Source organism: Chiloscyllium plagiosum, unplaced genomic scaffold (assembly GCF_037043375.1).
Source record: "Chiloscyllium plagiosum isolate Xiang-an unplaced genomic scaffold, Cpla_swu_hap1 HiC_scaffold_47, whole genome shotgun sequence".
Lineage (NCBI taxonomy): Eukaryota > Metazoa > Chordata > Chondrichthyes > Orectolobiformes > Hemiscylliidae > Chiloscyllium > Chiloscyllium plagiosum.
The window spans coordinates 41,836,433-41,853,143 of record NW_028270185.1 but is presented as its reverse complement, the minus strand read 5'-3'; the positions used below and the strand labels follow the sequence as shown (position 1 = coordinate 41,853,143).

The 16,711-nt window shown below is 44.5% G+C and overlaps 1 protein-coding gene across 1 annotated transcript in view; it reads left to right on the top strand.

The window, feature by feature from the left end:
* The first annotated feature begins 2,585 nt into the window (after window positions 1-2,585).
* The window catches only part of LOC148136122 (putative G protein-coupled receptor 139), a 75,564-nt gene continuing 61,438 nt past the window's right edge, over window positions 2,586-16,711 (top strand). The window contains exon 1 of the mRNA XM_087984032.1: window positions 2,586-2,652. Within this exon, the coding sequence (XP_087840158.1) occupies window positions 2,586-2,652 (67 nt within the window). The remainder of the gene's footprint in view (window positions 2,653-16,711) is intronic.

The following is a 16,711-nucleotide window of genomic DNA, read 5'->3' as shown; positions in this document are numbered from 1 at the left end:
AATGATGCCTTGGTGAGAAAATGGAGACCATGATATATTCAGGTGGATGAGAAATGGACAGAATTTCATCAAGTCGTATTACCGGTGGGTTATAGAAAGGTGTTGAGGGAAGCATGTGAATTACCAAGAGGAGGTCACTTGGGAGCAAGGAAAACTCAAGCCAAAATACAAAAACATTTTTACTGACCTGGACTACACAAGGATGTAGTTGAGTTTTGACAGACATATCATATGTGTCAGGTTATTGGAAAATCTCAGGCAGTGATAAAACAAGCACCTTTAATACACATTCACGTATTTGAGAAACCTTTCATAAGGGTCTTAATTGATTGCATAGGATCCCTACCAAAAACAAAAAGTGGGAATTAGTATTTGTTTACCATATTGGATGTGTGCCCTAGATTTCCAGAGGCCAGTCTATTATGCAATATCATAACAAAAAGAATTGTGGAAGTGTTACTCAATTTTTTTACTTGCTCTGGTTTCCTCTTATAATCTAAAAATGTGCAAGTTAGTTGAATTGGCCTTGCTAAATTGCCCCATAGTGTTCAGGGATGTGTAGGTTAGGTGTATTAGGCAGGATTAAATGTAGGGTAGGGGAATGGGTCTGGGTGGGGTAAACTTCAGAGGATTGCTGTTGGATGGAAGGACCTGGTTCCACACTGTCGGATTTCTAAAAAAGAAATCTGGCATTTGATTATCTGAATATTGGACTATCCAGCAATATCACCAAACTATATTATCTGGCATTCCATTATCCAGAATTCGATTAACCAAATGAAATACTCCCTGCCCGTGCCCTTCCGATAATCGAGGTTCCTCTGTAACAAGATGATGTAAATACTAACAATGGCAACAATACAGCCTCCTATTAAACACATCCTGGCCCATTAACACAAGGTTATGAGAATAATCCTGTAAGATGCTTAGGTGAACAATATGGTATTTGCAACAGGATGGCAGCAATAATTAGTCATGGAAGGTTGGGAAATACTGTTTAATGATGTACTAGCGATTAACCATGTGATGTTAAGAAATTTGTATTGGTCACCCCCATAAGGAATATAACGTATACTGCTTGCATGTAATGTTCAGAGATCTGTGGAGGAGTGCCATCCCAAGGAGGCTCTGAGGCTCCTTTGATGTTACTCGGATCTCTCGCTGGCTGACGAGGAATAAAGTGTGTTTCAAAACTGAACTTTGTGTGGTCTAGAATCAAGAGTCAACCCTAGTGGAGAGCCTGTCGCTAACTGACACTAATGGTAAACCATCATCCCAATGGAGGCCGTGACATTAGCAGGGACCATTACACTAATGGAGCCCCTGCTTAACAAATCTCTTTAAGAAAGGACACTTGCAAAGAAGCATCACTTAAATAATCCTGCTCTTAGCCCAAAAAGGCCCGTTTTTTTAATGTGCCAACGTTATTGACAGTGATTTCACTTTGACTATCTCCTGCTCCTTTGTCATGTCAGGTGGGTGGATAGGGTCGACCTGTCAGTGTCCAGTGGAGAGATTAAAGGGTCTTTCCAGGCCATTGCTATCATCCACGAAACATGAGTTTGTTGAGTTAAGAAAGGGAAAAAAGTGGGAGTAATGTGTGCATTTTAGTCAGACATCTTCATGCTGGAATCTCCCACTCAGCTTCCTCCTGGACAGGCCACATTGCCCTGAGTGAAGATGAGTTGGTGTTGAAAGGTAAAGGATCGAAGGGAATAACTCAGGAGAGAACGCTGAGAACCTTTCGATCTTTATGTGTAGAAAATTTCAAATTCACAGCAACGTATTCATTTTGCTCTCATTGAAGTAGTCGGATTCTAGTTCAAAAAGTAAAATTTTGTGAATATGTTATTCTTAGTCATATATTCTGCAGTTTTGATTGGGTAAGTGAATAATCACATTTACAGAGCAAGTTACAGCCACAGAGCAGCCCCAGACTACAAGAGAGTGTGAGGGAGACAGGGACAGAGAGATAAACAAAGAAAGAGAAAACACAGTGTTAGACACACCAGCAGGGAGAGAGAGAAATAAAAAAACAGATAGCGAAGTAGACTGATCGACAGAGAGGTGTTGGGGGAAGACAGAAAGACAGAGAGAGAGAGGTACACATGGAAAAATGAAGTGTTGCAGACAGACTGCTGGAGAGACAGAGAGCTACAGAGAGACAGAGTGAGAGATAGACGTAACGACAGGTAGGGAAAAAGTCTTGACCACATACAATTTAATGACTGAATGGCCAGAACGAAAGGATGAACAATTAGCAGTAAAATTGTGTTGTTTTTGAATGAATCATTTGATTCAACAGCATTAATGTCATCAGGATCCAACTCCCAAATTTCATTGGCCAATTAGCATAATGGGATTGTACTTTGGAGTTTCAGCCCAAAATAATTTTAATCACAAAAGGGAATTGACTCACTATCGTCATCTCTTTGTTCATTACAAAATAAGCCGAAGAGTGGCGATGATGTGACCTGAATGTGACCGCACAAGTTATAACAGAAAAGATCTGTGAATTCATCACCTCAGAGAAAATTGGCAAGACACCGGTGACGGCGGGAATAAACTCCTCAAAACAAATGAACATGGTTGAAACATTCAACAGTGTCAGGAAATTATATGACCTGATCCTGGCCATCATTGGTGTACCAGGTAGGAGAATCAATGAATGTCTCTGATTATTTTTGGGCACTGGTCTGGAGGCGGTGACTGACAATGTGACCTGGTAACCTATTGGTCACCTTTCAACAGTCATCTACTCAACACAACACTTTCTAATGTCAAATATCCGGAATTAACTTGGAGGATTCATTTTAATGTTAGAACAAAATCATTTTATGTTTAAATTTGCAATATCATTGAAACGTTATAAAAATTGATCTATTTGGAATTGTGTGCATTTGAATGGGACATGAGCGTAGAAACACTCAGAAATAGTGCAGAACAGGTACAATCCATCGGTGTTGAAATGAACTGCGAGGGAGCGCGATCTACCTGCAATACTTTGTCCAAATGAACAAGTATGTCTGGAAGTATTTGTGAGTTTTGGTTTGAATCTAGCGTTGGTCAACAGCCGCAGGCGAAACCCTGGTTCCACTGTCCCTGTACAACGGTGAATATCTTTCTTTTCCTATTGAATGTAGGTGCGGAGCTGGAGTTAAATTAGTTATTCCATTTTGAAATCGCCCTTTCCATTGGAGCTGATCCTCTGTTTTACCAGATGTGGGCGGCACGGTGGCACAGTGGTTAGCACTGCTGCCTCGCAGCGCCTGAGACCCGGGTTCAATTACGCCTCAGGCGGCTGACTGTGTGGAGTTTGCACGTTCTCCCCTTTTGTGCGTGGGTTTCCTCCGGGTGCTCCGGTTTCCTCCCACAGTCCAAAGATGTGCAGGGCCAGGTGAATTGGCCATGCTAAATTGTCCGTAGTGTTAGGTAAGGGGTAAATGTAGGGGTATGGGTGGGTTGCGCTTCGGCGGTTCGGTGTGGACTTGTTGGGCCGAAGGGCCTGTTTCCACACTGTAATCTAATCTAAAAAAATCTAATCTAATCTAATGAGGCACTTAACAGAAGAAGACTTTTACTTTACACATGCCCGATAGTTAATGAGGGTATATGGGGATATGCCTCAGTATTTCTCACCTTTCTGTTGAACTGTGCTATAGGGAACAGGCATGAATTCATTCCTGACTTTTAGAGAACCGAGCTGTCCTCAAACTATTCAAATCTCCGGTAGAATGTCTGTGCAGTCACTGCAAACACGCTCTCTCTATATATACATTCTTTACCTGTCAATCCCCTAACACTGAGGGGATTCTAACTCTCCTTTTCTTTTCTTTTACACCAGCCAACAGAGTCAGTGTTCGAAACTGTGGAGACTCGAAATCCCCTGTTTACGTATTTTATTCTTACCGCCACAGTCCCGCCTAACTGCGGTAGTGCTTATATTTTCCCCAGCCCCATGTTGTGTGTGTGCAGGTGTGAGACACAGAGAAAGACACAAGGTGCACGAATCTTTATTCAATTTCCACCACCAGGAAGAAAGGAAACTCCAGGGTGTCCAGTGACAAGCAGTGCCTTCTCAGAGGGCTGTATGATCAAACAGTGAGAGGGGAGGGCAGGGATCAAATAAAAATAGAGTGAGAAGGGGGAATAATATACTCCACTTCCTGCGACGCCCATCTCTCCCTGAACAACTCCAGGGTGTCGGTGGAGACCGCGTGCTCCTTCTCCAGAGACACACGGGCTCTAACGTAACAACGGAAGAGGGGCAGGCAGTCAGCCCTAATTACCCCCTCCACGGCCCGCTGCCTGGACCTGTTTATGGCCAGGCCCAGGAGCAGACCCATGAGGAGGTCTGCAAACCCTCCATTGGTTTAATTACTGATTGAGTCCCTTCCCCTGCACGGAGCTGCGAGTCCAAGGGCGATGAGAGCTCAATTGTTCATGATTAATACTGAGTTCGATTTACTAAATTGTGCTCCCTTTTCTGACTCAGATTTTAAAGTTCAGTTCTTACCAAAGATTCAGAACGGTGGTATCGCCCATCCCAATATCTGGCCTTAGTTCGAATGTTGTGACCTTTTGAAAAGAGTCACCTAAAACTGAAGAACAGGTAAAATGGGTTATCGTAATAGTGATCACAACGAGAGCAGTAAATAAGAAACTATTTAATACACTAAACCCGACGGAGAGAAATGGATCACAAATTTCAATTTGAATGAGTCACATTTGATTGGAGACATTAATTCTGTTTCTGTCAACAGTCGCTGCCTGAGATGACTATTTAAACACTTTTAAAGAAAAAAATTAGATTTGGAGCATTTGCAGTAATTTGCTGATATTTCTTACCTTAAACGATCGTATGAACATATTCTTAATGACAAAATCGAGGTTTCATTCCTCCCACTCTGGGCAACATTGTTTGTGTTGGTAACACCCTGCGTGGTGCATCGCTAAACTCCAAACACTCTCAACACACAAATCAGTTTGTAAATCTGATATTCTGTGTTGATCAGTTTCAGATCTTTCACTGTTAGTGTTCCATTCCTTGGGGGAAAAAACACTCAGAATTTGTTTGGTGTTTGGTGTTTTGGTGTCTCGTTACCATGTGTAGCTATATTCAATCCATGATAAATCTGCTCCAACAAACCCTCGAATCCCTCAGCATCATCGAAGTTCCTAATGTCTCTTTAGGAAACTTAGAATTCCCACTGAAATGCAGCAGCTGCTGCTCAACAATAATAAAATGTTGTGCAGGTGCCATTGTTGGACAGAGGTGGACAAAGTTAAAAATCACACAACACCAGGTTATAGTCCAACAGGTTTATTTGGAAGCACGAGCTTCCGGAGCGCCACTCCTTCATCAGGTGGTTGTGGGAAGTGCACCCAATTCCAGCTCCTTGAAAACTGTTAGTGAACTAGAGCTGGAGCTGCATGAGTTTCGGATCTTTCGGGAGGCAGAGGGCATATTGCGAGGGAAGACAGTTACATCTCAGGTACAAGAGAAAGGTAGCTGGGTTACAGTCAGGGATAGAAAGGGAACTGGCAGACAATGCAGGAATCCCTTGTGGCCATTCCCCTCAATAACAAGTACACCATTTTGGATACTGTTGGGGGGAGGTACGACTTACAAGGGATAATCCATGGGGTACAGATCTCTGGCACAATGTCTGTCCCTGTTGCTCAGAAAGGAAGGGGCAAGAGGAGCAGAGCATTAGTCACTGGGGCCTCCATAGTTCAGGGGTCAGACGTGAGGTTCTCTGGGAATGAAAGAGATTCATGGTTGGTGTGTTTACTCCCAGGTGCTAGGGTTCGTGATATCTGTGATCGTGTTTTGGGATCCTTGATGGGGAGGGGGATCAGCCCCAAGTGGTGGTCCACATAGGCGCTAACGACATCGGTAGGAAAAGGGATGGGGATTTAAGGCAGATAGTCATGACGTTAGGGTGGAAGTTTAGTGCTCGAACAAACATAGTTGTTATCTCTGGTTTGTTATCTGTGCCACAGGCGTGGAATAGGGAGAGAGAGGAGCTGAATAAGTGGCTACAGGGATGGTGCAGGAGGGAGGGATTCAGATATCTGGACTATTGGGGCTCATTATGGGGTAGGTGTGATCTCTATAAACAGGATGGTCTTCACTTGAACCAAAGGGATACCAATATCTTGGGGGGAAAATTTGCAAATGGTCTTCGGTAGGATTTAACCTAATTCAACTGGGGAATGAGACCTAAAATGTAGTTCCAGTGTCCAGGATGTTGAGAGTAGTGAGGTCAGAAATGAGGTTTCAAGGTTGCAAGAGTGCACTGGCAAGTAGGAAGTTGGTTTGAATTGTGTCTACTTCAATTCCAGGAGCATCCGGAATAAGGTGGGTGAACTTGCAGCATTGGTTGGTACCTGGGACTTCAATGTTGTGGCCATTTCAGAGACATGGATAGGGACAGGAATGGTTGTTGCAGTTTCCAGGATTCAGATGTTTCAGTAAGAAGAGAGAAGATGGTAAAAGAGGGGGAGGTGTGGCATGTTAGTCAAGGACAATATTACAGTTGCAGAAAGGACGTTTGCGGATTCGTCTACTTATGTAGTTTGGGCTGAGGTTAGAAACAGGAAAGGAGAGGTCACCCTGTTGGGAGCTTTGTATCCTCCGAATAGTTCCAGGGATGTAGAGGAAAGGACAACAAAGATTATTCTGGACAGGAGTGAGAGTAACAGGGTAGTTGTTATGGGGGACTTTAATTTTCAAAACATTGACTAGAAATATTATCGTTTGAGTACTTTAGATGGGTCAGTTTTTGTCCAATATGCACAGGATGGTTTCGTGACACAATATGTAGATAGGCCAACAAGAGGCAAGGTCCCATTGGATTTGGCACTGGGTAATGAACCTGGCCATTTGTTAGATTTGGAGGTAGGTGAGCACTTTGGTGATAGTGACCACAATTTGGTTACGTTTACTTGAGCAATGGAAAGGGATAGGTATATACCGCAGGGCAAGAGTTATTGCTTGGGGAAAGACAATTATGATGCAATTAGGCAAGATTGAGGATGCAAAGGAAGCTCCAAGGTATGGGCAGAATAGAACTGTGGAGCTTATTCAAGGAAAAGCTACTGTGCGTCCTTGATAAGTATGTACCTGTCAGGCAGGGAGGAAGTAGTTGAGCAAGGGAGCCGTGGTTTACTAAATAAATTGAATCTCTTGTCAAGAGGAAGATGAAGGCTGATGTTAGGATGAGACGTGAAGGCTAGTTAGGGCGTGTGAAAGTTACAAGTTAGACAAGAAAGACCAAAAGAGAGAGCTAAGGAGAACCAGGAGGGGACATGAGAAGTCATTGGCAGATAGGATCAAGGAAAACCCAAAAGCTTTCGATAGATATATGAGGAATGATCTCGAGAAAAATTAGTGCCAATCAAGTATAATAGTGGGAAGTTCTGTGTGGAGTCTGAGGAGATCAGCGAAGTGCTAATTTAATATTTTTCATCAGTATTCACACAGGAAAAAGACAATGCGGTCGAGGAGAATACTGAGATACAGGCGACTAGGCTAGATGGGATTGAGGTGCACAAGGAGGGGGTGTTAGCACTTCTGGAAAGTGTGAAAATAGATAATCCCCTGGGCCGAATGGAATTTATTCTAGGATTCTCTGGGAAGCCAGGGAGGAGATTGCAGAGCCTTTGGCTTTGATCTTTATGTTGTTATTGTCGGCAGGAATAGTGCCAGAAGATTAGAGGATAGCAAATGTTGTCCCCTTGTTCAAGAAGGGGAGTAGAGACAACCCTGGAAATTATAGACCAGTGAGCCTTACTTCAGTTGTGGGTAAACTTTTGGAAATGGTTATAAGAGATAGGATTTATAATTATCTAGAAAAGAATAAGTTGATTAGGGACAGTCAACGCGGTTTTGTGATGGGTAGGTTGTACCTCACAAACCTTATTGAGTTCTTTAAGACGGTGACCAAACAGGTGGATGGAGTTAAAGCAGTTGATGTTGTGTACAGGGGAACCTCAATTATATGAACAGCAATTATCCGAAATTTGGATTATCCGAAGGAGATCTCGAGGTCCCAATAGAAAAATTACATCAAAGACGTGTTTCCAACTGTGATCGTGTCTTTTGTTTACAGTGATTAAACAGACACCGTCTCCAAATGACTGACCTCCCACCCTCTCTCTCTCCGCATACATTCCCTGGAGTTCTACAGAGGGGTGTACCCTAAACCGCTCCCCCCTCTTCACCAGATAATCTGAACAATATTGTCCTGTCCAGGGCAAAGGTGGAACCTGTCAAAAAGGTGCAGTATAAAGGTGTGTGTGTGTGTGTGTGTGTGTGTGTGTATGTGTGTGTGTGTGTGTGTGTGTGTGTTTGTGTATGGGTCTGTGTGTGTGTGGCTGTGGCTGCGTGTGTGTGCATGTGTATGTGTGTGTGTAGCTCTGTGTGTGTGTGTATGTGGCTGTGGCTGTGTGTGTGCGTGTGCGTGTGTGTGGCTGTGGCTGTGTGTGTGTGCATGTGCGTGTGTGCATCCGTGTGGCTATAGCTGTGTGCGTGTGTGTGTGTCTGTGTGTGTCTCTGTGCATATGTTTGTGTATCTGTGTGTATGTGGCTGTGTGTGTGTGCATGTGTATGTGTGTGTAGCGCTGTGTGTGTGTGTGTGTATGTGGCTGTGTGTGTATGCGTGTGTCTGTGTGTGTAGCTGTGTGCATGTGGCTGTAGCTGTGTGTGTGCACGTGTGTGAGTGTCTGTGTGTGTGCATGTGTGTGTATGTGTGTGTGCGTGTGTGTGTCTCTGTGTGTGTGAATCTGTGTGTCTGTGTGTGTGCGTGTCTGTGTGAGTGTGTCTGTGTGTGTATGTGTGTGTGTCTGTGTGTGTGTCTGTATGTGCGCGTGTGTGTGTGTCTGCATGTCTGTGTGTGTGTGTCTGTGTGTATGTGTGTGTGCGTGTGTGTGTCTCTGTGTGTGTGAATCTGTGTGTCTGTGTGTGTGCGTGTCTGTGTGAGTGTGTCTGTGTGTGTATGTGTGTGTGTCTGTGTGTGTGTCTGTGTGTGCGCGTGTGTGTATGTCTGCGTGTCTGTGTGTGTCTGTGTCTGTGTGTATGTGTGTATGCGTGTGTGTGTCTGTGTCTCTGTGTGTGTGCCTGAGTGTGTATGTCTGCGTGCGTGTGTCTATGTGTATGTGTGTGTGTCTGCGTGCACGTGTGTGTCTGTGTGTGTGTGTCTGTGTGCATGTGTGTGTGTGCCTGTGTGTGTGTGTTTGTGTATGTGTGTCTGTGAGTGGGTGCATGTGTCTGTGCGTGTGTGTCTGTGCATGTGTGTCTGTGTGTGTGTGTCTGTGTGGCTGTGTGTCTGTGTAGCTGTGTGTGTGTCTGTGTGCATGTGTGTGTGTGTCTGTGTGCGTGTCTGTGTGAGTTTGTGTGTTTGAGTGAGTGTGTGCGTGTCTGTGTGTGCGTCTGTGTGCGTGTGTGTGTATGTGTGTGGGACTGTGTGTGTGTCTGTGTGTGCGTGCATGTGTATGTCTGTGTGTGTATCTGTGTGTGTGTGTGCATGTGTGTTTTTGTGTGTGTGTGTCTGTGTGCGTGTGTGTGTGTGTGTCTGTGTGTGTGTCTGTGTGTGTGTGTCTGTGTGTGTGTCGGTGTGTGTGTTTCTGTGTGTGTGTGTGTGTGTCTGTATGTGTCTCTGTGTGTGTGTCTGTGTGTGTCTGTGTGTGTGTCTGTGTGTGTGTGTCGGTGTATCTGTGTTGTTGTTGGTGTCCGGTCCAGCTGCCCCGGAGAGAGTGTCAGGGGTGAACTGGGGGGCACACGGGATGGGAGGTGGGGGGATGCAGTGTTGGATGGAATTGGGGTGGGAGCAGTGATGGACGGGGGCGGGGGGCAGGGGACGGTGTTGGGGGCTAGGGGTCATGCGTTGTGTGCTGCTACAGTCTCCTGAATGGGGAGCAGACTTTAAAAACTCCAAGCCCCAGTGGAAAGGCATTTAATCGATGAACCGAATAATCGATTATCCGAACGAAATAGTGCCCGCCCATCTTGTTCCGATAATCGAGGTTCCCCTGCATATGGATTTCAGTAAGATGTTTGATAAGGTTCCCCATGGTCGGCTATTGCACAAAATGCGGAGGTATGGGATTGAGGGTGATTTAGCAGTTTGATCAGAAATTGGCTCGCTGATAGAAGACAAGAGGGTAGTGGTTGATGGGAAATGTTCATCCTGGAGTTCAGCTACTAGTGGTGTTTTGCAAGGATCTGTTTTGGGGCCACTGCTTTTTGTCATTTTTACAAATGACCTGGATGAGAGAGTATAAGGATGGGTTAATAAATTTGCAGAAGATACTAAGGTCAGTGGAATTGTGGATACTGCTGAAGGAAGCTGCAGGTTACAGAGGAACGTAAGTAAGCTGCAGAGCTGGGCTGACAGGTGGCAAATAGAGTTTAATGTGGAAAAGTGTGAGGTGATTCACTTTGGAAGGAGCAACAGGAATAAAGAACACTGGGCTAATGGTAAGATACTTGGTAGTGCAGATGAACAGAGAGGTCTCGGTGTCCGTGTACATAGATCCCTGAAAGTTGCCACCCAGGTTGACAGGGTTGTTAAGAAGGCATACAGTGTGTGAGCTCTTATTGGTAGAAGTTTAGGGTGTAGATTTGCTCGCTGAGCTGTAGGTTTGATATCCAGACATTTCATTACCTGGCTAGGTAACATCATCAGTGGCGACCTCCAAGTGAAGCGAAGCTGTTGTCTCCTGCTTTCTATTTATATCTTTCTCCTGGATGGGGTTCCTGGAGTTTGTGGTGATGTCATTTCCTGTTTGTTTTCTGAGGGGTTGATAGATGGCATCTAGATCGATGTGTTTATTTATGGCATTGTGGTTGGAGTGCCAGGCCTCAAGGAATTCTCTGGCATATCTTTGCTTAGCACGTCCCAGGATAAATGTGTTGTCCCAGTCGAAATGGTGGATTTTTTTTCATCCGTGTGTAAGGCTACGAGGGAGAGAGGGTCGTGTCTTTTTGTGGCTAGCTGGTGTTCATGTATCCTGGTGGCTAACTTTCTTCCTCTTTGTCCTATGTAGTGTTTGTGGCAGTCCTTGCATGGAATTTTGTAGATGACGTTGGTTTTGTCCATGGGTTGTACTGGGTCTTTTAAGTTTGTTAGTTTTTGTTTGAGAGTGTTGGTGGGTTTGTGTGCTACTAGGATTCCGAAGCGTCTTAGTAGTCTGGCTGTCATTTCTGAAACTTCTTTAATGTATGGTAAGGTGGTTAGGGTTTCTGGCTGTGTTTCTGACCAACAGCTTCACTTCACTTGGAAGTCACCACTGATGATGTTACCGAGCCAGGTAATGAAACGCCTGGATATCAAACCTACAGCTCAGCGAGCAAACCTACACCCTAAACCTCAACCTGAACTACAAACCTTCACAAACCTTGCATTGGTGGAAGTATTGAGTTTCGGAGACATGAAGCCATGCTGCAGCTGTACAAAACTCTGGTACAGCCGCACTTAGAGTATTATGTACAGTTCTGGTAATTGCATTATAGAAAAAACGTGTAAGCATTGAAAAAGCTCAGAGGAAATTTACGAGGATGTTGCCTCGTATGGATGGAAGGTCTTATGATGAAAGGCTGAGGGGCTTGAGGCTGTTTTCATGCGAGAGAAAATGGTTGAGAGATTACTTAATTGAAACTTATAAGATAATCAGAGGGTTAGATAGTGTGGACATTGACAGCTTTTTTCCTAGGATGGTGATGGCTTGCAGGAGGGGTCATAGCTTGAAGTTGAGGGTGATAGATATAGCTGAAAATGTGTTGCTGGAAAAGTGTAGCAGGTCAGGCAGCATCCAAGGAGCAGGAGAATCGATGTTTCGGGCATAAGCCCTTCTTCAGGAATGAGGAAAGTGTGTCCAGCAGGCTAAGATAAAAGGTAGGGAGGAGGGACTTGGGGCAGGGGCATTGGAAATGTGATAGGTGGAAGGAGGTCAAGGTGAGGGTGATAGGCCGGAGTGGGGGTGGGGGCGGAGAGATCAGGAAAAAGATTGCAGGTTAGGAAGGTGGTGCTGAGTTTGAGGGATTTGACTGAGACAAGGTGGGGGGAGGGGAAATGAGGAAACTGGAGAAATCTGAGTTCATCCCTTGTGGTTGGAGGGTTCCTAGGCAGAAGATGAGGCGCTCTTCCTCCAACCGACGTGTTGCTATGGTCTGGCAATGGAGGAGGCCAAGGACCTGCATGTCCTTGGTGGAGTGGGAGTGGGAGTTGAAGTGTTGAGCCACGAGGTGGTTGGGTTGGTTGGTCCGGGTGTCCCAGATACAGGACAGCTGTCAAAAGTAGTTTCTTTACTCAGAGAGTAGTAGGGGTCTGGAACACACTGCCTGCAAAAGTAGTAAACTCACCAACTTTGAGGGCATTTAAATGGTCATTGGATAATCATATGGATAAAAATGGAATAGTGTAGGAGGGATAGGCTTCAGATTGGTTTCACAGGCTGGTGCAACATCGAGGGCCAAAGGGCCTGTACTGCTCTGTAATGTTCTATGTTCTGCGTCCATACATCTTCTGTCTTTACACTCTTCTAAGGACTCACTCGATCTCTGCTATCCATACCTGACATGTGCTTCCCTTTTTTCTTGACCAAAACCTCAATTTCTCTAGTCTTCCAGCATTCCCTGCATCTACCAGCCTTTACTTTTGCCCTAACAGGAATATACTGTCTCTGGACTCTTATTATCTCATTTTTAAATTTTTCAGCCATCCCTTTATCTGTGAACATCCGCACCCAATCAACTTTTGAAAGTTTTAGATTAGATTAGATTCGATTACAGTGTGGAAACAGGCCCTTCGGCCCAACAAGTCCACACCGACCCGCCGAAGCGAAACCCACCCGTACCCCTACATTTACCCCTTACCTAACACTACAGGCAATTTAGCATGGCCAATTCACCTGACCCTGCACATCTTTGGATGGTGGGAGGAAACCGGAGCACCCGGAGGAAACCCACGCAGACACGGGAGAACATGCAAACTCCACACAGTCAGTCGCCTGAGGCGGGAATTGAACCCGGGTCTCTGGCGCTGTGAGGCAGCAGTGCTAACCACTGTGCCACCGTGCCGCCCACTGTTCTTCCCTGATACTGTCAAAATTGGCCTTTCACCAATTTAGAACTTTAACGAGAACTTTAGATCTTCTCTATCCTTTTCCATCACTATTTTAAAACTACTATAATTATGGTCGCTGGCCCCAAAGTGCTCCTCTACTGACACCTCAGTCACCTGCCCTTACTTCCCAAGAGTAGGTCAAGCTCTGCACCTTCTCCAATAGGTACATCCACATACTGAATCAGAAAAATCTCTTTTACATACTTCAGAAATTCCTCTCCATCGAAACCCTGAATACTATGGTATTCCCAGTCAATGTTTCGAAAGTTAAAATCCCCTACTATAACCACCCTATTATTCTCACAGATCACTGAAATCTCCTTACAAATTTGTTTCTCAATTTCCCACAGACTATTTGGGGGTCCATAATCCAATCCTTATAACGTGATCATCCCTTTCTTATTTCTCAGTTCCACTCAAAGATTTTCCCAAGGTTGGAGAGCCTGTATTTGTTTCTACTGGAGTTGAGAAGAGTGAGGTGTGGATGTGGGAACAATATTTATCCTTGTGGGGGAACCCAGAATTTGGGTACACTATTTTGAAAATAAGATGGAGATGAGGAGAATATTTCGAAGAGTGAGAAGGGTCCCCATTGAAGTATTGTCGTGAATTGTCTTGCCAACATGAAGGTTGAAAAGGTGTTCGCTTGTGTAGTGAATCCAGAACTAAGTGGCAGAGTTTAGAAATCAGGGCTCCCATTTTCAGCACAGGGATGCTGAAAATTATTCTCCCTTGGAGTGGTGTGAGAGGTCGGAACTCCCTGCCTCAGAAGGTAGTAAAGATGGGGAGACTTTCATCAGATAGCAGAGGATAGTTTTGTGTTGGACATAATAAATGGGATTAGTGGAAAGTCAAATTTGAAGGTTAAATGGAACAGCTCCAAACTTTTAAAATTATAGGTAAATTCATGGACATCAGTGGCATAATTCTGCTTCTCATCTATATGCGTGTTTGTGTGTTTGTCTCTGAGATTAATCAGGAGATTGTTATCTTATAAATTATTCAATTCCTTAACAAAACCAAACTATAATTTTGAACAGTTATTCCATAATTCAATAGTTAATAAAGTTTGCTATTTAGATTTATGATGTCAGTTCTTTATTTTACTTTGTATTTCTAGGCATTTTCATTCCATAAAGCCAACTTATGTTAATGTATAAAAACTCACATCAGCTGTCTTTTATTTCATTGATGATGTTTAAATGATTATTGATGAACAAATAAATCTCTCTTTGTCTCTCCCTACTGTGTTCTTTAAATGCTTTGCTGCCATCCAATCACTTTTTGACCTGGTCTTTGATTACTTCATCAAGTATCTATCTTAAAAGTATGGAGGCTTTTGGTTTAAACTTATTCATATTGATTTGAGTTTTGTTCCTCCTGAAGAGATCTCCCTTCCTTCTTCAGTCTCGGAATCTGCAACCATTGCTTCGTTCCACCTCCACTGTCCCATAATACAATCCACTTTCTGAGCCTGAAGCTGTGCTCAAGGATCAAACAGTTTTCACAGAGCAGGAGGAAGGCCTTCAGGCCATAGATTCTGTGCCAGCTTGCTGAATGATGTGATGATAAGACATGTGTTCTATCCTGTTTCTCTTGCAGAGGTGTGTTGTCTCCTTCAGACAGGGAGTTGGTAAACAGCTTTTGAGTTCTCCCTGGCTGGTTTTCTTTGAAATGTGAGTGGGTGAGGCCAGGGCTCACACAGAACCAAGAAGATCCATAGTTTGGCTTTCTGTTAGTTTAGTAAGTTTTTGCTGCCTGCTGGAGCTGAAGGCTTGAGTTCTCTGCAGCTCGAGTGAAGTCTTAGACAGCAAGGGTGCCCCTTAAAATTCAAAAAGTGCAAATGCTTTCCTCTAGACTGGAGACAGACAGCGTGTGAGAATTATAACTGATTGGCTGAATTGCATTTTACCCAAAGGGTTTGTTTACAGGATGCTGCCTATTGTCCCGATGCAGAGGTCCAACCCCTGTGCTAATTAAAATTTAAAAGCCCAGAAAAGCTCATCTCCCATTGTTGAGTTGTGTTGCCATAGTCTTCCCAGACCATAGGGGCTGCTCTCTCATTAGAGAGAAGTGACCGGTGGAGATTTAACCTGAGGGTCACCAACCCTGAGGCGAGGGAAGAGGTTGAGAAGGAGAGTCCCTCAAATCGGTGATGGGAATTGAACCCATACTGTTGGCATTTGCTAAAAGTGTAAATGAGTGAAAGAAAACCCTGACTTTCCACCTTTTAATGAAAAATAAAATTTATTTTCCGAACTCTAATAATAAAAACCAAACAAAAACTATAAACAAATCCAAGCCCCCTAGGGCAGTATGGTGGCTTAGTGGTTAGCACCATTGCCTCTCAGCACCAGGGACCTGGGTTCGATTCCAGCCTCAGGCGACTGTCTGTGTGGAGTTTGCACATTCTCTCCGTGTCTGTGTGGGCTTTCTCCGGGTGCTCCGGTTCCCTCCCACAATCCAAAGATGTACAGGTTAGGTGAATTGGCCATGCGAAATTGCCCGGAGTGTTCAGGGATGTGTAGGTTAAGTGCATTAGTCAGGGGTAAATATGGGATAGTACGGGAGGGGAATCGGTCTGGGTGGGTTACTCTTCGAAGGGTGGGCATGGACTTGTTAGCGGAAGGGCCTGTTTCACAACTGTCGGGATTCTGTGATTCTTACCTAATCACTATCTGACCCCATCTCTATTAAAATGCTGCTCCAGTAACACAATCATTAAATATTACATTAACTTAATCTCTCAAAGTCCATACTGGCTCTTACACTGTCTTCCTTCTGTCCTTCTGAATCTACTGTTTCCTTCTGTCCTTCCGAATCTGCTGTTTCCTTCTGTCCTTCCGAATCTGCTGTTTCCTTCTGTACTTCCGAATCTGTTGTTTCCTTCTGTCATTCCGAATCTGCTGCTTCCTTCTGTCCTTCCGAATCTGCTGTTTCCTTCTGTCCTTCCGAATCTGCTGTTTCATTCTGTCCTTCCGAATCTGCTGTTTCCTTCTGTCCTTCTGAATCTGCAGCTTCCTTCCGAATCTGCTGTTTCCTTCTGTCCTTCTGAATCTGCTGTTTCCTTCTGTCCTTCCGAATCTGCTGTTTCCTTCTGTCCTTCCGAATCTGCTGCTTCCTTCTGTCCTTCCAAATCTGCTGTTTCCTTCTGTCCTTCTGAATCTGCTGTTTCCTTCTGTCCTTCCGAATCTGCTGTTTCCTTCTGTCCTTCTGAATCTGCTGTTTCCTTCAGTCCTTCCGAATCTGCTGCTTCCTTCTGTCCTTCCGAATCTGCTGTTTCCTTCTGTCCTTCCGAATCTGCTGTTTCCTTCTGTCCTTCCGAATCTGCTGCTTCGTTCTGTCCTTCCGAATCTGCTGTTTCCTTCTGTCCTTCTGAATCTGCTGTTTCCTTCTGTCCTTCCGATTCTGCTGTTTCCTTCTGTCCTTCCGAATCTGCTGTTTCCTTCTGTCCTTCTGAATCTGCTGTTTCCTTCTGTCCTTCCGAATCTGCTGCTTCCTTCTGTCCTTCCGAATATGCTGTTTCCTTCTGTCCTTCTGAATCTGCTGCTTCCTTCTGTCCTTCCGAATCTGCTGTTTCC